Below are 21,875 nucleotides of genomic sequence, written 5' to 3' on the forward strand. Positions count from 1 at the left end.
GACGTCCCCCCCCCCCATCAGACTTTGATGACGTCCCCCCCATCAGACTTTGATGACGTCCCCCCCCATCAGACTTTGATGACGTCCCCCCATCAGACTTTGATGACGTCCCCCCCATCAGGCTTTGATGACGTCCCCCCCATCAGACTTTGATGACGTCCCCCCCCATCAGACTTTGATGACGTCCCCCCCCACTCAGACTTTGATGACGTCCCCCCCCATCAGACTTTGATGACGTCCCCCCCCCATCAGACTTTGATGACGCCCCCCCATCAGACTTTGATGACGTCCCCCCCATCAGACTTTGATGACGTCCCCCCCCCCATCAGACTTTGATGACGTCCCCCCCCCCCCCCATCAGACTTTGATGACGTCCCCCCCCCATCAGACTTTGATGACGACCCCCCCCCTCCACTCAGACTTTGATGACGTCCCCCCCCCCATCAGACGTTCAAAGCTCCGATCTACCACTGACGCCTGAGTTGATTTCCGCCCGCCCGGAACATTCTCTCAACCAGCGGAAGTGACGTGAGGCGGAGCATGCGCAGCTGTCGGCTGATAGCCAATCAAAGGTGGGCTCGAGGTTTAATTACAATGGAAATAGGTAACACGGGGTGGGGTGGGGGTGGGGGACACATAGGGCGCGTGTGTGTGTGTGAGGGGGGGGGGGCGGGAGCCTCGTATGAGTTGGGGGGAAGGGCCTAGTGGGGGGGGGGGGAACAAGGTCTCGTTACAGTCAGCTTTACAGTCAATTTTACAGTCCGCTTTACACTTATAATCGTGACTTTTAACAATGAAACTAGTTACTTTCTCGTATATACGAAGTATAGAAAAAGTATTGTAATCGTGCAAAAAAAAAAATCGAGATTTTTACAAATCTCGACGTTTTACACCTCACTGATACGGAAAAACATAATTTTGCAATCTTGTCCGTATGTCTGTGTGTCTGTCTGTGTGTCTGTCTGTCTGTGTGTGTGTGTAAACACGATAACTTGAGTACCGTTACAGCTAGGTTGATGAAATTGCATATATAAGTATTTTATCAAAATCGTAATTTGTATCAACTTTTGAGCGATTTCCGATAACCGGAAGTGGTACTTTTCCTACTTTGAAATTTTCAAAAGCCTATAACTTGAGTACTATTTCAGATAGATAAACGAAATTTCACATGTAAGTAAAAGATCTAATTCTCTACCTTCTGTTAAATTTTGAGTCATTTCCGTTGAACGGAAGTAGTAATTTATGCTACTTCCGATCTCTCAAAAAACTAATGTAAATTTTTAAAGTACTAATAATATTGCGCACTATTATGCACTTTTTTATTTAGCGTTCATTTGGTGTGCAATTCTTTTGTCTATGAGATTTTATTCTATTTTTAAAACTTAAAGTATTTAAAATGGATTAAAAATCATGTCTATAGCACGAGTTTCCATCCCCCGTTATTTTATATAAGAATATTCGAGAAAGTTTAGGGGAGATACCTCCCGGTTTATTTGATTAGAAATACAAATTGAGTAATTAATTGGACTTAACGCCAGCTGAAAAAGTGGTTTAACTCTCAGTCGGAAACTGGTCTGTAGGTCAAATAATGACAGTTGGAGTCATGTGGGTGGTGCTAACTGGAGTCATGTGGGTGGGCTAACTGGAGGCATGTGGGTGGGCTAACTGGAGTCATGTGGGTGGGCTAACTGGAGTCATGTGGGTGGGCTAACTGGAGGCATGTGGGTGGGCTAACTGGAGTCATGTGGGTGGGCTAACTGGAGTCATGTGGGTAGCGCTAACTGGAGTCATGGAGTCATGTGGGTGGTGCTAACTGGAGTCATGTGGGTGGTGCTAACTGGAGTCATGGAGTCATGTGGGTGGTGCTAACTGGAGTCATGTGTGTGGGCTAACTGGAGTAATGTGGGTGGTGCTAACTGGAGTCATGGAGTCATGTGGGTGGTGCTAACTGGAGTCATGGAGTCATGTGGGTGGTGCTAACTGGAGTCATGGAGTCATGTGGGTGGTGCTAACTGGAGTCATGGAGTCATGTGGGTGGTGCTAACTGGAGTCATGGTGTCATGTGGGTGGTGCTAACTGGAGTCATGTGGGTGGTGCTAACTGGAGTCATGTTGGTGGTGCTAACTGGAGTCATGGAGTCATGGTGGCTGGTGCTAACTGGAGTCATGTGGGTGGTGCTAACTGGAGTCATGTGGGTGGTGCTAACTGGAGTCATGTGGGTGGTGCTAACTGGAGTCGTGTGTGTGGTGCTAACTGGAGTCATGTGGGTGGTGCTAACTGGAGTCATGGAGTCATGTGGGTGGTGCTAACTGGAGTCATGGAGTCATGTGGGTGGTGCTAACTGGAGTCATGGAGTCATGTGGGTGGTGCTAACTGGAGTCATGGAGTCATGTGGGTGGTGCTAACTGGAGTCATGGAGTCATGTGGGTGGTGCTAACTGGAGTCATGTGTGTGGTGCTAACTGGAGTCATGTGGGTGGTGCTAATTGGAGTCATGTGGGTGGTGCTAACTGGAGTCATGGAGTCATGTGGGTGGTGCTAACTGGAGTCATGGAGTCATGTGGGTGGTGCTAACTGGAGTCATGGAGTCATGTGGGTGGTGCTAACTGGAGTCATGGAGTCATGTGGGTGGTGCTAACTGGAGTCATGTGGGTGGTGCTAACTGGAGTCATGGAGTCATGTGGGTGGGCTAATTGGAGTCATGTGGGTGGTGCTAACTGGAGTCATGGAGTCATGGTGGCTGGTGCTAACTGGAGTCATGTGGGTGGTGCTAACTGGAGTCATGGAGTCATGGTGGCTGGTGCTAATTGGAGTCATGTGGGTGGTGCTAACTGGAGTCATGTGGGTGGTGCTAACTGGAGTCATGGAGTCATGTGGGTGGTGCTAATTGGAGTCATGTGGGTGGTGCTAACTGGAGTCATGGAGTCATGGTGGCTGGTGCTAACTGGAGTCATGTGGGTGGTGCTAACTGGAGTCATGTGGGTGGTGCTAACTGGAGTCATGTGGGTGGTGCTAACTGGAGTCATGGAGTCATGTGGGTGGTGCTAATTGGAGTCATGTGGGTGGTGCTAACTGGAGTCATGGAGTCATGTGGGTGGTGCTAACTGGAGTCATGTGGGTGGTGCTAACTGGAGTCATGTTGGTGGTGCTAACTGGAGTCATGGAGTCATGGTGGCTGGTGCTAACTGGAGTCATGTGGGTGGTGCTAACTGGAGTCATGTGGGTGGGCTAACTGGAGTCATGGAGTCATGGTGGCTGGTGCTAACTGAAGTCATGTGGGTGGTGCTAACTGGAGTCATGGAGTCATGTGGGTGGTGCTAATTGGAGTCATGTGGGTGGTGCTAACTGGAGTCATGGAGTCATGTGGGTGGTGCTAACTGGAGTCATGTGGGTGGTGCTAACTGGAGTCATGTTGGTGGTGCTAACTGGAGTCATGGAGTCATGTGGGTGGTGCTAATTGGAGTCATGTGGGTGGTGCTAACTGGAGTCATGTGGGTGGTGCTAACTGGAGTCATGGAGTCATGTGGGTGGTGCTAACTGGAGTCATGGTGTCATGTGGGTGGTGCTAACTGGAGTCATGTGGGTGGGCTAACTGGAGTCATGTGGGTGGTGCTCACTGGAGTCATGGAGTCATTTGTTCACCATGGCCGCTGACGCCTAAAATTTCTTTCGTAGACATGTAGAAAAGCTTTGAAGAGTCAGTCAATGACTCGAGCAATATTTGCTTGAGAAACACGAAGCAAATAATTTGAATGCCCTTATTGCGAGCCACGTTTATTCACGGGATAATTTAATTTTTTCCCGAGTGACGAACTTCCGCCCAGCTGCTCAGCATTCTTCTTTCTGGAACATTCTTCTTCTGGAACATTCTTCTTGCTGGAACTCTCCGGCTTTGTGAAACTAAAAACTGACTCTACGAGCAGAAAAACTGACTCTACGAAACTTAAAAAACTGGCTCTACGAAACTTAAAAAACTGGCTTTCTTTGATTACACTTTTGTTTCGCCAGCATCCGCATGGTGATTAAAACAATTTTCTGTGGCATCGGGCATACATTGAGGGCATGACCGGGCACACAATTCCACGCTGCCCGTTATAAAAATCACGCGATACAGGCGGAGGCTATTGACATTGGGGAAAAGAGTGTGTTAAAGTAGTTTAAGGAAGGGAGGGGGGGGGGGGGGGCGGGGGTTAAAACTGTCCATATTTGATGTTGGATATCAGGACGGTGCGCAGTAAGATGGGATAATACCTATTTAATAAAAGAAATTACAGGCTAGTTGGGGGGGGGTGGGGGGGGGGGATCGTTCATCTTCTTAATGCCTGTGCTGCGTGTAGACTGGCTCACCACTACGCCAATGACTTATTGACTTCTATTCAAGGGAAGTCGGTTGCTCAGATGTAGGTCACTAGATGTTAAGCTATCTGGGTCAAGGTCATCTCGTGATTCGTCGTAAGAAGCTTAAGTGGGCAACGGCTGGTATGGGTAAATGATGGCAGGTGCGGTAATGTCATCAAATGACAGGTGATGTAATGTCATCAAATGACAGGTGTTGTACCTCAGTCAAATGACAAATCAAGTCACGTGATCTGACCACCTGTTATTACGTCAGTGACGTAGGACATACCGTGGCGAAAATAATTAAAGGCGGATCTTCATCGGAAGTAGCCAGGTTTTTATGTCGGCAATGGCCAAAGTTTCATTCCACGTTTTTCAGTCAGACGGGCCAGCAAAAAGACGTCACACCGCTAAAAGTAAAAGGCCATCGGAAATTACGTTCGTTTTAGTTTGAAGGCCAACTATGGCCAACTATGGCCAACCGCAGCGAAGTGAGCTCTGGCCACGTGGGGCGCGGCACAATAGGAGGCAAAAATAAAGAGATGCACGCCGGAAGTTGAATTACCGCGCTCGGCGGGCCCGGGAATCTGGATTGCTAACATTAAAAGACATGAGGGTGGGGGGAGTAAAAAGTTAATCACAGACAGGGCGGATTTACACGGGGGGAGGGGCGGGGTGCACACGGGGAGGGGCGGGTCTGGCGGGGCTAATGTCTGAATGTATTGGCGAGATTCTCCCCGGGATTAGCACCCGGGTGCCGGGCATGAATACAAAAGACGCACACAATTTTTGCCCGGCCTCGCCACAAATGTCTCACGTCCAGGCTAAGATTTATAATCTGTTATTAAATTGAAAATCTCCGGATCCGTGTAGCGGGGACCGGTTTAATGCCGGCAAGCCCAGAGACCGGTTTAATGCCGGCCGGAGACCGGAGGGTATTCAAATGATTTTCGTTTTTAGGACGTAGTTTGCGATAATAGCACGGCACTTTTTCTACGCTCACCTCTACAAATGACACCCCCACCCCCACATCATTATGAGACAAAAACTCGCTTGCCCACATTCCAGAGTTCAATCAGAGCAGAGGATGGGAAGTGGGTGAGGATAGTGGAGCTCTAAGTTTAGGATAGGATAGTGGAGCTCAAAGTTTAGGATAGGATAGTGGAGCTCTAAGTTTAGGATAGGGTAGTGGAGCTCAAAGTTTAGGATAGGATAGTGGAGCTCAAAGTTTAGGATAGGATAGTGGAGCTCAAAGTTTAGGATAGAATAGTGGAGCTCAAAGTTTAGGATAGGATAGTGGAGCTCAAAGTTTAGGAAAGGATAATCTAGATCAAAGAGTTTAAGGTAAGACAGCAGAGCTCAAAGAGTTTAGAAAGTTGAGCTCCAGAGTTTAGAAAGTTGAGCTCCAGAGTTTAGAAAGTTGAGCTCCAGAGTTTAGGCCAGCCTGTGGTCATGCTTGGTGCTGACGGCGTTAATTTAGACATTTTTAATTTGGATTAATTAATTAATTTCAACGGGTCTCAACAGCTCGGCATGCGAGGGCTCCTGTCACATTAATAAAGAATTATTGCTACAGAACGGAAATGACGTAGACGACAATGCAAATGTAGAAAGCCAACTTCCGGTCCTCAGCTGTCTTGAAGTGTATTAGTGCGGTCACAGGGGGTTGAGAGGAGGGTAAGTTATGGTTAGGGGATAAATTATTGGTAGGGGATAAGTTATGGTTAGGGGATAAGTTATGGTTAGGGGATAAGTTATGGTTAGGGGATAAATTATGGTTAGGGGATAAGTTATGGTTAGGGGATAAGTTATTGGTAGGGGATAAGTTATGGTTAGGGGATAAATTATGGTTAGGGGATAAGTTATGGTTAGGGGATAAGTTATGGTTAGGGGATAAGTTATGGTTAGGGGATAAGTTATGGTTAGGGGATAAGTTATGGTTAGGGGATAAGTTATGGTTAGGGGATAAGTTATGGTTAGGGGATAAATTATGGTTAGGGATAAGTTATGGTTAGGGGATAAGTTATTGGTAGGGGATAAGTTATGGTTAGGGATAAGTTATGGTTAGGGGATAAGTTATGGTTATGGGATAAGTTATGGTTATGGGATAAGTTATGGTTAGGGGATAAGCTAGGGGATAAGTCATGGTTAGGGATAAATTATGGTTAGGGGATAAGTTATGGTTAGGGGATAAATTATGGTTAGGGGATAAGTTATGGTTAGGGGATAAGTTATTGGTAGGGGATAAGTTATGGTTAGGGATAAGTTATGGTTAGGGGATAAGTTATGGTTATGGGATAAGTTATGGTTATGGGATAAGTTATGGTTATGGGATAAGTTATGGTTAGGGGATAAGCTAGGGGATAAGTCATGGTTAGGGATAAATTATGGTTAGGGGATAAGTTATGGTTAGGGGATAAATTATGGTTAGGGGATAAGTTATGGTTAGGGGATAAGTTATGATTAGGGGATAAGTTATGGTTATGGGATAAGTTATGGTTAGGGGATAAGCTAGGGGATAAGTCATGGTTAGGGATAAATTATGGTTAGGGATAAGTTATGGTTATGGGATAAGTTATGGTTAGGGGATAAGTTATGGTTAGGGGATAAGCTAGGGGATAAGTCATGGTTAGGGATAAGTCATGGTTAGGGATAAGTTATGGTTAGGGGATAATTTATGGTTAGGGGATAAGTTATGGTTAGGGGATAAGTTATGGTTAGGGATAAGTTATGGTTAGGGGATAAGTTATGGTTAGGGATAAGTTTTGGGATAAGTTATGGTTAGGGGATAAGTTATGGTTAGGGGATAAGTTTGGGGATAAGTTATGGTTAGGGATAAGTTATGGTTAGGGGATAAGTTGTAGTTATGGTTATTTTGAAGCGATTTGAGGCGGCTACTGGTGGCTATATGGCTAGACTTAGCGGCGATTTACACGTCAAGTAGAGAAGACAGAGGCGGCAGTATACACGTCAAGTAGAGAAGACAGAGGCGGCAGTATACACGTCATGTAGAGCAGACAGAGGCGGCAGTATACACGTCATGTAGAGAAGACAGAGGCGGCAGTATACACGTCATGTAGAGAAGACAGAGGCGGCAGTATACACGTCATGTAGAGAAGACAGAGGCGGCAGTATACACGTCATGTAGAGAAGACAGAGGCGGCAGTATACACGTCATGTAGAGAAGACAGAGGCGGCAGTATACACGTCATGTAGAGAAGACAGAGGCGGCAGTATACACGTCATGTAGAGAAGACAGAGGCGGCAGTATACACGTCATGTAGAGAAGACAGAGGCGGCAGTATACACGTCATGTAGAGAAGACAGAGGCGGCAGTATACACGTCATGTAGAGAAGACAGAGGCGGCAGTATACACGTCATGTAGAGAAGACAGAGGCGGCAGTATACACGTCATGTAGAGAAGACAGAGGCGGCAGTATACACGTCATGTAGAGAAGACAGAGGCGGCAGTATACACGTCATGTAGAGAAGACAGAGGCGGCAGTATACACGTCATGTAGAGAAGACAGAGGCGGCAGTATACACGTCATGTAGAGAAGACAGAGGCGGCAGTATACACGTCATGTAGAGAAGACAGAGGCGGCAGTATACACGTCATGTAGAGAAGACAGCTATGCTATCAACACTGTCTGTGGTAATGATTTAATCTGTTGAATGTTTGATGGGATTTACATGGGGTCACAGTCTAAACAAACGTACTGCACCGAAAGTAACACAAAAAACTCATTTTGATTTACACTTGCATGCACTTTAACAACATACAATCTTGGGGACTTTCTAGGCCCCCAGGCGGCCATCTTGCTTGACCTCAGATAAGTGCGCCGCGGTAAAGCTGAATCCACCATTTGTCTCGCTACCAGACGTTCTATGTTTTCATTGTGTCAGGTTTTGTTCTTGATGCTTTCTGGCGCTGGGCGGGATGTTTCTATTGACAAATGGTTGGCGGGATGTTTCTATTGACTAATGGTTGGCGGGATGTTTCAATTGACAAATGGTTGGCGGGATGTTTCTATTGACTAATGGTTGGCGGGATGTTTCAATTGACAAATGGTTGGCGGGATGTTTCAATTGACAAATGGTTGGCGGGATGTTTCAATTGACTAATGGTTGGCGGGATGTTTCAATTGACAAATGGTTGGCGGGATGTTTCAATTGACTAATGGTTGGCGGGATGTTTCAATTGACAAATGGTTGGCGGGATGTTTCAATTGACAAATGGTTGGCGGGATGTTTCAATTGACTAATGGTTGGCGGGATGTTTCAATTGACTAATGGTTGGCGGGATGTTTCAATTGACAAATGGTTGGCGGGATGTTTCAATTGACAAATGGTTGGCGGGATGTTTCAATTGACTAATGGTTGGCGGGATGTTTCAATTGACTAATGGTTGGCGGGATGTTTCAATTGACAAATGGTTGGCGGGATGTTTCTATTGACAAATGGTTGGCGGGATGTTTCAATTGACAAATGGTTGGCGGGATGTTTCAATTGACAAATGGTTGGCGGGATGTTTCAATTGACAAATGGTTGGCGGGATGTTTCAATTGACAAACAGTAAACATGCGCACATGGTGCCGATGCGCAGTAAAACATGCGCACATGGTGCCGATGCGCAGTAAACATGCGCACACGGTGCTAATGCGCAGTAAACATACGCGCATTGTGCCAATGCGCAGTAAACAAACGCGCATGTCGCCTATGAGCAGCAAACATGTGCGCATCGTGTCAACGCCATAAATGCGGGTAATTTTACTGCTCATGTTTTTTTAATGACGTTTATTATTTGCTGACCAAACCAAGGTGTTACGTCACAGGAACATTCGTCTGTATTCACAACTGATCCAGTTACACGACGGTATTTACATTCCTTTAATAATAAATTAGATGTCGTTGTAGATCAGTCCGCCCAGGCGACAGCTGAAGCAAGTTCAAAGACCACATTCTACAACTACCAGGCACGAACGTGACACTCCTGCAACAACTACACACAGACGTGACACCCCTCAACAACCACACACAGACGTGACACCCCTCAACAACCACACACAGACGTGACACCCCTCAACAACTACACACAGACGTGACACCCCTCAACAACTACACACAGACGTGACACTCCAGCAACAACTACACACAAACGTGACACCCCTCAACAACTACACTCAGACGTGACACTCCAGCAACAACTACACACAGACGTGACTCTCCTCAACAACTACACACAGACGTGACACCCCTCAACAACTACACACAGACGTGACACTCATACAACAACTACACACAGACGTGACACCCCTCAACAACTACACACAGACGTGACACTCCAGCAACAACTACACACAGACGTGACTCTCCTCAACAACTACACACAGACGTGACACTCCAGCAACAACTACACACAGACGTGACACTCCAGCAACAACTACACACAGACGTGACACTCCAGCAACAACTACACACAGACGTGACTCTCCTCAACAACTACACACAGACGTGACACTCCAGCAACAACTACACACAGACGTGACACTCCAGCAAAAACTACACACATACGTGACACCCCTCAACAACTACACACAGACGTGACACTCATACAACAGCTACACACAAACGTGACACTCCAGCAACAACTACACACAGACGTGACACTCCTCAACAACTACACACAGACGTGACACTCATACAACAACTACACACAGACGTGACACCCCTCAACAACCACACACAGACGTGACGACCCTCAACAACTACACACAGACGTGACACTCATACAACAACTACACACAGACGTGACACCCCTCAACAATTACACACAGACGTGACACTCCAGCAACTACACACAGACGTGACACTCATACAACAACTACACACAGACGTGACACCCCTCAACAACTACACACAGACGTGACACTCCAGCAACAACTACACACAGACGTGACTCTCCTCAACAACTACACACAGACGTGACACTCCAGCAACAACTACACACAGACGTGACACTCCAGCAACAACTACACACAGACGTGACACCCCTCAACAACTACACACAGACGTGACACTCATACAACAGCTACACACAAACGTGACACTCCTCAAAAACTACACACAGACGTGACACTCCTCAACAACTACACACAGACGTGACACTCATACAACAACTACACACAGACGTGACACCCCTCAACAACCACACACAGACGTGACGACCCTCAACAACTACACACAGACGTGACACTCATACAACAACTACACACAGACGTGACACCCCTCAACAACTACACACAGACGTGACACTCCAGCAACTACACACAGACGTGACACTCATACAACAACTACACACAGACGTGACACCCCTCAACAACTACACACAGACGTGACACTTCAGCAACTACACACAGACGTGACACTCATACAACAACTACACACAGACGTGACACCCCTAAACAACTACACACAGACGTGACACTCCTCAACAGCTACACACAGACGTGACACTCATACAACAACCACACACAGACGTGACACTCCTCAACAACCAATGCCGACATTAGCTGCACCAGTTTATGTGCCGACATTAGCTGCACCAGTTTATGTGCCGACATTAGTGCACCTTGTGTGCACGATTTAAAAGAACATCTTTGCTCTGCTTTCATCAGATGTAATTACCGGCCAGATTCCGTGGGGTGGGGGATGGCCAAAATCAAAGGATGGCCAATTTGGCCTGACAGAAAAGCTCGGGATTTTAAAAGATAGATTTTGTGAAGCTCTGTGTGGGGATAGGCTGTGTGAGGTCGAAGTGTGTGTCTGTGTGTGAGGGCGAATGCAAGATATGTCTGTGTGTGTGTGTGTGTGTGTGTGTGTGTGTGAAAGTTTTTGAAGAATATTGAAATAAGCTTTAGCAGGCTTTTCAAAGAAATACCCTTGATGCTGGGTACTGTGGGGATGCCTAGACAGGCGGCACCATCTTCTCGTGGTCTGAGGGGGGGGGGGGGTGGTGTGAAAAGGGGGGGGGGCATGTCTGGAACAATATATTTTATTTTGTCCACTGGTATCAACAGCGCGTGTGACCAGCAAACTCCAAATATTTACGCCCGGCTTACCCACCCTCCCTCCCCCCCACACGCCAGTCTTACCCACACTCCCCCCTCCCCACACGCCAGTCTTACCCACCCTCCCCCCACTCGCCAGTCTTACCCACCCTCCCTCCCCCCACTCGCCAGTCTTACCCACCCTCCCCCCACTCGCCAGTCTTACCCACCCTCCCTCCCCCACACGCCAGTCTTACCCACCCTCCCTCCCCCAATCGCCATTCTTACCCACCCTCCCTCCCAACAAATGAAGCAGACGTTGATGACGTTTTTTAGAGGAAATCAAATAGCCTTAAACAAAAAAACAACAACTTGCCAAACAGAAAGTATGCGATAAAGATAAAAATAGAAGAAGAATTCCCGAAGCAAAAAAACCTAATGAGGCCAGTAGTGTAGGTTAAAAAAGGAAATGGGGAAAATCCGCAGCATATTAGAATGTCAACAATGTCTTATTAAAGTTGTTGAGTGGGGGATGGACATCTTGTGTTAGCTGTTTGCTGTGTGCACAGGCGCCATAAGCTGGGGGAAGGGGGGGGGGGGGGGGGTGGCTAATACAAGGGGGGGGGGCTAACACAATGGGTGGGGGGGGGGGGGGGCTAATACGAGGGGGGGGGGGAGCTTAAGCTAGGGGTAATCTTGGGAGGGGGGTTAGCTTTAAAAAGGGTGGGGGGGGGCACGGAAGACCACGCATGCCAATACTGGGGGGTGGCGGGGTAGATATGTTCTACGGGGAGGGGGGTAGACATGCTATAAGGAGGGGGGTAGACATGCTATAATGGGGTTTAGACATGCTATAATGGGGGGTAGATATGTTCTACGGGGAGGGGGCGTAGACTTGCTATAAGGAGGTGGTGGGGGGGGGGTATAGATGCTATAATGGGGGGTATATATGTTCTACGGGGAGGGGGGTAGACATGCTATAAGGGGAGGGGTAGACATGCTATAATGGGGGGGGGGTATATATGTTCTACGGGGAGGGGGCGTAGACTTGCTATGGGGGTCAGCACTATGAGATTGGCTGATACTCGGGTTGCAAGAATTTTCTGGAACATTGATCGTCTGCTGTTTGTCGTGGGCTCATCTCCGTTGTTGTCCCAACGTCTGTCTGTCGTCTGCTGCTTGTTCACTCAATAAATGGAAGGTGAGATAGAAAGGTGAGAGATACATGAAGGTGAGTGATACATGAAGGTGAGAGATTCATGAAGGTGAGAGATACATGAAGGTGAGATAGAAAGGTGAGATAGAAAAGGTGAGATAGAAAGGTGAGATAGAAAGGTGAGATAGAGAGGTGAGATAAAAAGGTGAGATAAAAGGTGAGATAGAAAGGTGAGATAGAAAGATGAGATAGAAAGGTGAGATAGAAAGGTGTGATAGAAAGCTGATATAGAAAGCTGAGATAGAAAGGTGAGATAGAAAGGTGAGATAGAAAGGTGAGATAGAAAGGTGAGATAGAAAGGTGAGATAGAAAGGTGAGATAGAAAGGTGAGAGATACATGAAGGTGAGATAGAAAGGTGAGATAGAAAGGTGAGATAGAAAGGTGAGATAGAAAGGTGAGATAGAAAGGTGAGATAGAAAGGTGAGATAGAAAGCTGAGATAGAAAGGTGAGATAGAAAGGTGAGATAGAAAGGTGAGATAGAAAGGTGAGAGATACATGAAGGTGAGTGATACATGAAGGTGAGAGATTCATGAAGGTAAGAGATACATGAAGGTGAGATAGAAAGGTGAGATAGAAAAGGTGAGATAGAAAGGTGAGATAGAAAGGTGAGATAGAAAGGTGAGAGATACATGAAGGTGAGTGATACATGAAGGTGAGAGATTCATGAAGGTAAGAGATACATGAAGGTGAGATAGAAAGGTGAGATAGAAAAGGTGAGATAGAAAGGTGAGATAGAAAGGTGAGATAGAGAGGTGAGATAAAAAGGTGAGATAAAAGGTGAGATAGAAAGGTGAGATAGAAAGATGAGATAGAAAGGTGAGATAGAAAGGTGTGATAGAAAGCTGATATAGAAAGCTGAGATAGAAAGCTGAGATAGAAAGGTGAGATAGAAAGGTGAGATAGAAAGGTGAGATAGAAAGGTGAGATAGAAAGGTGAGATAGAAAGGTGAGAGATACATGAAGGTGAGATAGAAAGGTGAGATAGAAAGGTGAGATAGAAAGGTGAGATAGAAAGGTGAGATAGAAAGGTGAGATAGAAAGGTGAGATAGAAAGCTGAGATAGAAAGGTGAGATAGAAAGGTGAGATAGAAAGGTGAGATAGAAAGGTGAGAGATACATGAAGGTGAGTGATACATGAAGGTGAGAGATTCATGAAGGTAAGAGATACATGAAGGTGAGATAGAAAGGTGAGATAGAAAAGGTGAGATAGAAAGGTGAGATAGAAAGGTGAGATAGAGAGGTGAGATAAAAAGGTGAGATAAAAGGTGAGATAGAAAGGTGAGATAGAAAGATGAGATAGAAAGGTGAGATAGAAAGGTGTGATAGAAAGCTGATATAGAAAGCTGAGATAGAAAGCTGAGATAGAAAGGTGAGAGATACATGAAGGTGAGATGGGAAGATGAGATAGAAAGGTGAGATAGAAAGGTGAGATAGAAGGTGAGATAGAAAGGTGAGATAGAAAGGTGAGATAGAAAGGTGAGAGATACATGAAGGTGAGTGATACATGAAGGTGAGAGATTCATGAAGGTAAGAGATACATGAAGGTGAGATAGAAAGGTGAGATAGAAAAGGTGAGATAGAAAGGTGAGATAGAAAGGTGAGATAGAAAGGTGAGAGATACATGAAGGTGAGTGATACATGAAGGTGAGAGATTCATGAAGGTAAGAGATACATGAAGGTGAGATAGAAAGGTGAGATAGAAAAGGTGAGATAGAAAGGTGAGATAGAAAGGTGAGATAGAGAGGTGAGATAAAAAGGTGAGATAAAAGGTGAGATAGAAAGGTGAGATAGAAAGATGAGATAGAAAGGTGAGATAGAAAGGTGTGATAGAAAGCTGATATAGAAAGCTGAGATAGAAAGCTGAGATAGAAAGGTGAGAGATACATGAAGGTGAGATGGGAAGATGAGATAGAAAGGTGAGATAGAAAGGTGAGATAGAAGGTGAGATAGAAAGGTGAGATAGAAAGGTGAGATAGAAAGATGAGATAGAAAGGTGAGATAGAAAGGTGAGATAGAAAGGTGAGATAGAAAGGTGAGATAGAAAGGTGAGATAGAAAGTTGAGATAGAAAGGTGAGAGATACATGAAGGTGATTGATACATGAAGGTGAGAGATTCATGAAGGTGAGAGATACATGAAGGTGAGATAGAAAGGTGAGATAGAAAAGGTGAGATAGAAAGGTGAGATAGAAAGGTGAGATAGAAAGGTGAGATAGAAAGGTGAGATAGAAAGGTGAGATAGAAAGGTGAGATAGAAAGGTGAGATAGAAAGGTGGGATAGAAAGGTGAGATAGAAAGGTGAGATAGAAAGGTGAGATAGAAAGGTGAGATAGAAAGGTGAGATAGAAAGGTGAGATATAAAGGTGAGATAGAAATGTGAGATAGAAAGATGAGATAGAAAGGTGAGATAGAAAGATGAGATAGAAAGGTGAGATAGAAAGGTGAGATAGAAAGCTGAGGTAGAAAGGTGAGAGATACATGAAGGTGAGATAGGAAGATGAGATAGAAAGGTGAGATAGAAATGTGAGATAGAAAGGTGAGATAGAAAGGTGAGATAGAAAGGTGAGATAGAAAGGTGAGATAGAAAGGTGAGATAGAAAGGTGAGATAGAAAGGTGAGATAGAAAGGTGAGATAGAAAGGTGAGATAGAAAGGTGAGATAGAAAGGTGAGATAGAAAGGTGAGATAGAAAGGTGAGATAGAAAGCTGAGATAGAAAGGTGAGATAGAAAGGTGAGATAGAAAGCTGAGATAGAAAGGTGAGATAGAAAGGTGAGATACATGAAGGTGAGATAGAAAGATGAGATAGAAAGGTGAGATAGAAAGATGAGATAGAAAGGTGAGATAGAAAGGTGAGAGATACATGAAGGTGAGATAGAAAGATGAGATAGAAAGGTGAGATAGAAAGATGAGATAGAAAGGTGAGTTAGAAAGGTGAGAGATACATGAAGGTGAGATAGAAAGATGAGATAGAAAGGTGAGATAGAAAGATGAGATAGAAAGCTGAGATAGAAAGATGAGATAGAAAGGTGAGATAGAAAGGTGAGAGATACATGAAGGTGAGATAGAAAGATGAGATAGAAAGGTGAGATAGAAAGATGAGATAGAAAGGTGAGATAGAAAGGTGAGATAGAAAGGTGAGAGATACATGAAGGTGAAATAGAAAAATGAGATAGAAAGGTGAGATAGAAAGATGAGATAGAAAGGTGAGATAGAAAGGTGAGAGATACATGAAGGTGAGATAGAAAGGTGAGATAGAAAGGTGAGATAGAAAGGTGAGATAGAAAGATGAGATAGAAAGGTGAGATAGAAAGGTGAGATAGACATTTTGTATAAACGTCTTTATGTCGTCGATGTAAAAATTGTAAATAATTCAATTTGCTCATTTATGTAAGGAAATCTATAAGCTAATTGTGTCTGGCTAAATTTTAAAGCTAGCAGTACCTGGCTAAACTTTAGCAGACCCTGGCTAAACTTTAAGATTGAGCTAGACACAGCACTAAGCTCCTAAACTCACCGATGCCGATTAGCTCCACCACATTGAGACTGCGTGTGAGCTCAGTCTGGTACAAACTGCGCACGTCCCACGACTTCCTGCGCGTGACGACATCAAGGAAACCCCTGCAGCATCTCATTGTAGGGACCTGTCAAAACAAAGGCTCGTGTGACGTCACATGTGACGCAGAATTGTCTGGCTGAGTCGTCATATCTGCTGTGAGCTGGCCTGATTACTGTTGGCCATGTTAAAATTGGCCTGCTAAAGATGGCCATACTAAAGTTGGCCATACTAAAGTTGGCCATAATAAAGTTGGCCGGCTAAAAAGGCCATATTAAATCTGGCTACCAACAACCGACCCCATATCAACAGCCGACCCCATACGACTCAACATAAAAACCTACTTGTCCTTCCTTTCGGTTAGGGTTAGGTTTAGTCTACCATAACAACGTACTTAGGGTTAGGTTTAGTCTACCATAACAACCTACTTTGGGTTAGGTTTAGTCTACCATAACACCATAACAACCTACTTAGGTTTAGGTTTAGTCTACCATAACAACCTACTTTGGGTTTGGTTTAGTCTACCATAACAACCTACTTTGAGTTAGGGTAAGGTTTAGTCTACCATAACAACCTACTTAGGTTTAGGTTTAGTTTACCATAACAACCTACTTAGGTTTAGGTTTAGTCTACCATAACAACCTACTTAGGTTTAGGTTTAGTCTACCATAAGAACCTACTTAGGTTTAGTTTTAGTCTACCATAACAACCTACTTAGGTTTAGTCTACCATAACAACCTACTTAGGTTTAGGTTTAGTTTACCATAACAACCTACTTAGGTTTAGGTTTAGTCTACCATAAGAATCTACTTAGGTTTAGGTTTAGTCTACCATAACAACCTACTTAGGTTTAGGTTTAGTTTACCATAACAACCTATTTAGGTTTAGGTTTAGTCTACCATAACAACCTACTTAGGTTTAGGTTTAGTCTACCATAACAACCTACTTAGGTTTAGCCTACCATAACAACCTACTTAGGTTTAGTTTAGTCTACCATAACAACCTACTTAGGTTAGGTTTAGTCTACCATAACAACCTACTTAGGTTTAGGTTTAGCCTAAACAAAATGTGTCCAGCAAGTTATCGGTATCGCACTATCATAGAATCGATTCCCATTAATTGTACACTTGAAGGTCCTAATTAAGTTCGCTTTGTTCTTTTTAGCCTGGCCGCCAGTGTGGCAGACAACTCTAGTACCAGACATAAATAAGTGGGGGGGGGGGGGGGGAGATCAGTAGTAGGGGTGGGGCCAGGGTGAAACATGAAGTATTAGATCACGAGGGAACACACGAGGGAAGACACACAAGAGAGAACACACGAGGGAAGACACACAAGAGAGAACACACGAGGGAAGACACACAAGAGAGAACACACGAGGGAAGACACACAAGAGAGAACACACGAGGGAAGACACACAAGAGAGAACACACGAGGGAAGACACACAAGAGAGAACACACGAGGGAAGACACACAAGAGAGAACACACGAGGGAAGACACACAAGAGAGAACACACGAGGGAAGACACACAAGAGAGAACACACGAGGGAAGACACACAAGAGAGAACACACGAGGGAAGACACACAAGTGAGAACACACGAGGGAAGACACACAAGAGAGAACACACGAGGGAAGACACACAAGAGAGAACACACGAGGGAAGACACACAAGAGAGAACACACGAGGGAAGACACACAAGAGAGAACACACGAGGGAAGACACACAAGAGAGAACACACGAGGGAAGACACACAAGAGAGAACACACGAGGGAAGACACACAAGAGAGAACACACGAGGGAAGACACACAAGAGAGAACACACGAGGGAAGACACACAAGAGAGAACACACGAGGGAAGACACACAAGAGAGAACACACGAGGGAAGACACACAAGAGAGAACACACGAGGGAAGACACACAAGAGAGAATACACGAGGGAAGACACACAAGAGAGAAAACACGAGGGAAGACACACAAGAGAGAACACACGAGGGAAGACACACAAGAGAGAACACACGAGGGAAGACACACAAGAGAGAACACACGAGGGAAGACACACAAGAGAGAACACACGAGGGAAGACACACAAGAGAGAACACACGAGGGAAGACACACAAGAGAGAACACACGAGGGAAGACACACAAGAGAGAACACACGAGGGAAGACACACAAGAGAGAACACACGAGGGAAGACACACAAGTGAGAACACACGAGGGAAGACACACAAGAGAGAACACACGAGGGAAGACACACAAGAGAGAACACACGAGGGAAGACACACAAGAGAGAACACACGAGGGAAGACACACAAGAGAGAACACACGAGGGAAGACACACAAGAGAGAACACACGAGGGAAGACACACAAGAGAGAACACACGAGGGAAGACACACAAGAGAGAACACACGAGGGAAGACACACAAGAGAGAACACACGAGGGAAGACACACAAGAGAGAACACACGAGGGAAGACACACAAGAGAGAACACACGAGGGAAGACACACAAGAGAGAACACACGAGGGAAGACACACAAGAGAGAACACACGAGGGACCACTTGGCCTTTGCTTGGTCGGGCTAGTTGTTTGAAGACATTTCAATGTCTTCTCTGTGTCTTATATGTGTTTCATCTGAGCATGATTCAATTGATCACTTACACCAATAATCTTTAACTCCACCAACCTCTCCCATCCCCCCACCAACTCCACTACCCACCAACCACAAACTCCACCAACCCCTCCCTCTACAAACTCCACCAACTTCACCCTCCACCAACTCCACGCTACTCCACCAACCACCAACTCCACCAACCACCAACTCCACCAACCACCAACTCCACCAACCCCTCCCTCCACCAACCACCAACTCCACCAACCCCTCCCTCCACCAACCACCAACTCCACCAACCCCTCCCTCCACCAACCACCAACGCCCCCCCCCCCCCCCTCCCCCCGTAAAACAAAGCCTGTCATCGATCAGCCCAAGCTCCGTCAAGTCGCTTACAAGACCTCAGCTAATGCAAACAGAAATCGGGAATTCATACGCGTTATAATTAAGTCCAAGGCGGATGGTTATATATGCACAGCAATAAGGAGCGGAAAACTCTGATTTTATAAAATTGAATTTAGCCATTCGAATTTATTTTTAGACCAAGTAAGGGAAACAATCGATGACATTAAAATGTTTGAATTCAATGGCCTGAAAAGATGGGATAAAATTTTGTTAGCAATGACTACGAGATTTTTAGGGTCAGTTATTTCATGCCAGCCCTAGTGTCAGACGGCTACTTGAAATGTTTAATTAAATCTTTAATTAATTAGGTTCGCCCGTGCGCACTTATCTGTGATGGAGTCAGTATGTTGACATGACACCTGAGTTCACGTGTATGACGTCACGCTAGACTTTGTATGACGTCACGCTAGACTTTGTATGACGTATAGGCCTACATATACCACTTATATCTAAAGTCATATTAGACTTCTTTGTTATTTCTATATAGACGTGTGAACTAAAGGCTACTTCACCTGAACTTAGATAGCTTCAAATATCTTTCAACATTCATGCCCGTTTCAAGCAGGTGAAAATTTCTTGTTTCATCAAGAATTTTTGGCCCACAAAATCAAAACATGGCAAATTGTACTTTGTTAAATAAAGACAAAAGTTTGATCTGGCAAGCCCAAGGGAACCCAATTAAAACTGTACACACATCGCAGGGCAGTTTTATACTGCAACAATAATATTAGATCTGGGTAACGATCTAGTCTAGGGCATCGATCGACTGATGGGCAAAATGTGAGGTAAAAATGGCCGAAATGGGAAGGACATTTCGGCCAAATTGTGGAATAAAGTTGGCCAAATTGTGGGGTAAAGTTTGCCTAATATGGTGAGCTAGCCAAATTGTGGAATAAAGTTGGCCAAATTGTGGAATAAAGTTGGCCAAATTGTGGAATAAAGTTGGCCAAATTGTGGAATAAAGTTGGCCAAATTGTGGAATAAAGTTGGTCAAATTATGGAATAAAGTTGGCCAAATTGTGGAATAAAGTTGGCCAAATTGTGGAATAAAGTTGGCCAAATTGTGGAATAAAGTTGGCCAAATTGTGGAATAAAGTTGGCCAAATTGTGGAATAAAGTTGGCCAAATTGTGGAATAAAGTTGACCAAATTGTGGAATAAAGTTGGCCAAATTGGGGAATAAAGTTGGCCAAATTGTGGAATAAAGTTGGCCAAATTGGGTACGAAAGCTGACTGTCCACGATGACGAGAGGTGCGATATAATTAAATTGATTTGGCTTTGGGGCCAAAAGAGGATCGTCTTGAGTGAACTGGCCAGATCTAGCCTAGAGGCAGACATGGCGCTCTAAATATGTGGGGGTGGGGCCTCGTCTGGGGGGGGGGGGGAGCTTTGGCTTGTTGGGTGCGGGGAAGGGGCATGTGCGGGGGGTGTAGTAGTATTAGCGAGGGGCTGCTAAGTGGCGGGATATTGTTTCAACGTATGGGAGGGGGGGGGGTTGGGGGGTGGCTGGTGGGTGGGGGGAGGGTGTTGTCAATTGTTGCTGTGGGTAGAAATGTGATGGGAGGTGTTGGAGAATAGATGGTGACAATTTTTAGTACCGTTGTGTTGGTCTGTGGTAGTTATGTGGTTATGTGGTTACGTGGTTATGTGGTGATGTGGTTATGTGGAGTTGTGGCTATCTGATTATGTGGTTATGTGGTGTTGTGGTGTTGTGGTTATGTGGTTATGTGGAGTTGTAGCTATCTGTTTATGTGGTTATGTGGTGTTGTGGTGTTGTGGTTATGTGGTTATGGGGTGATGTGGTTATGTGGTTATGTGGTGTTGTGGTGTTGTGGTGTTGTGTTAATATGGTTATGTGGTTGTGTGGTTATGTGGTTTTCTGTGGTGTTGTGGTTAAGTGGTATGTGGACGTGTAAGGTGTTTTGGTGTGTGGTTTACAAGCTTAAAAAAATATTGAATTGTAAATTGTATGAATACGTGTAATACAAGGTGTAAATACAATTTTTATTTTTAACAAAATGGTTGTGAATTGAATAAAGCGGTACAGGCACTCCGTTTTTTTTTTATCATTCTGTCAAATAGAAAATCCTCACAATTATTTTAGCTTTGCATATTCCTAAATACTGTCGATTCTTAAATCCTGACAATTCCTAAATCCTGACAATTCCTAAATCATGACAATTCCTAAATCATGACAATTCCTAAATCCTGACAGTTCCTAAATCATGACAATTCCTAAATCCTAACGATTCTAAAATCCTGATAATTCCTATTCTGGCAGGCCAACTACAATCAGTACTATACACTTGGCGTATGTTTGTCTTCGTGATGTTGCAGAATTTTTCTCTCAACCCAGTGTGTACGCCGGCGAAGTTTGATAAATCAATACTTGGTCATTTCCTTCACATACATCAATACTTGGTCATTTCCTTCACATACATCAATACTTGGTCATTTCCTTCACATACATCAATACTTGGTCATTTCCTTCACATACATCAATACTTGGTCATTTCCTTCACATACATCAATACTTGGTCATTTCCTTCACATACATCAATACTTGGTCATTTCCTTCACATACATCAATACTTGGTCATTTCTTTCAATGGAAACAAGTCATAAGTTGTATTTTATTCACCATTTGGTACACCACACACCCGTTATAGTTCTTTGAGTTTTTTTGTGATACAAATAGACATA

The 21,875-nt window shown here is 44.8% G+C and overlaps 1 protein-coding gene across 1 annotated transcript in view; it reads right to left on the reverse strand.

The window, feature by feature from the left end:
* LOC131944014 (cationic amino acid transporter 3) overlaps positions 1–21,875 on the reverse strand; it is a 61,053-nt gene that overhangs the window by 25,674 nt on the left and 13,504 nt on the right. Inside the window, exon 2 of the mRNA XM_059304455.1 lies at positions 16,119–16,245. Within this exon, the coding sequence (XP_059160438.1) occupies positions 16,119–16,236 (118 nt within the window). The 5' untranslated portion in view covers positions 16,237–16,245. The remainder of the gene's footprint in view (positions 1–16,118; positions 16,246–21,875) is intronic.

The sequence above is a fragment of the Physella acuta genome, unplaced genomic scaffold (assembly GCF_028476545.2).
Source record: "Physella acuta isolate Inbredline_101_S28 unplaced genomic scaffold, ASM2847654v3 ptg000476l, whole genome shotgun sequence".
NCBI classification, from domain to species: domain Eukaryota; kingdom Metazoa; phylum Mollusca; class Gastropoda; family Physidae; genus Physella; species Physella acuta.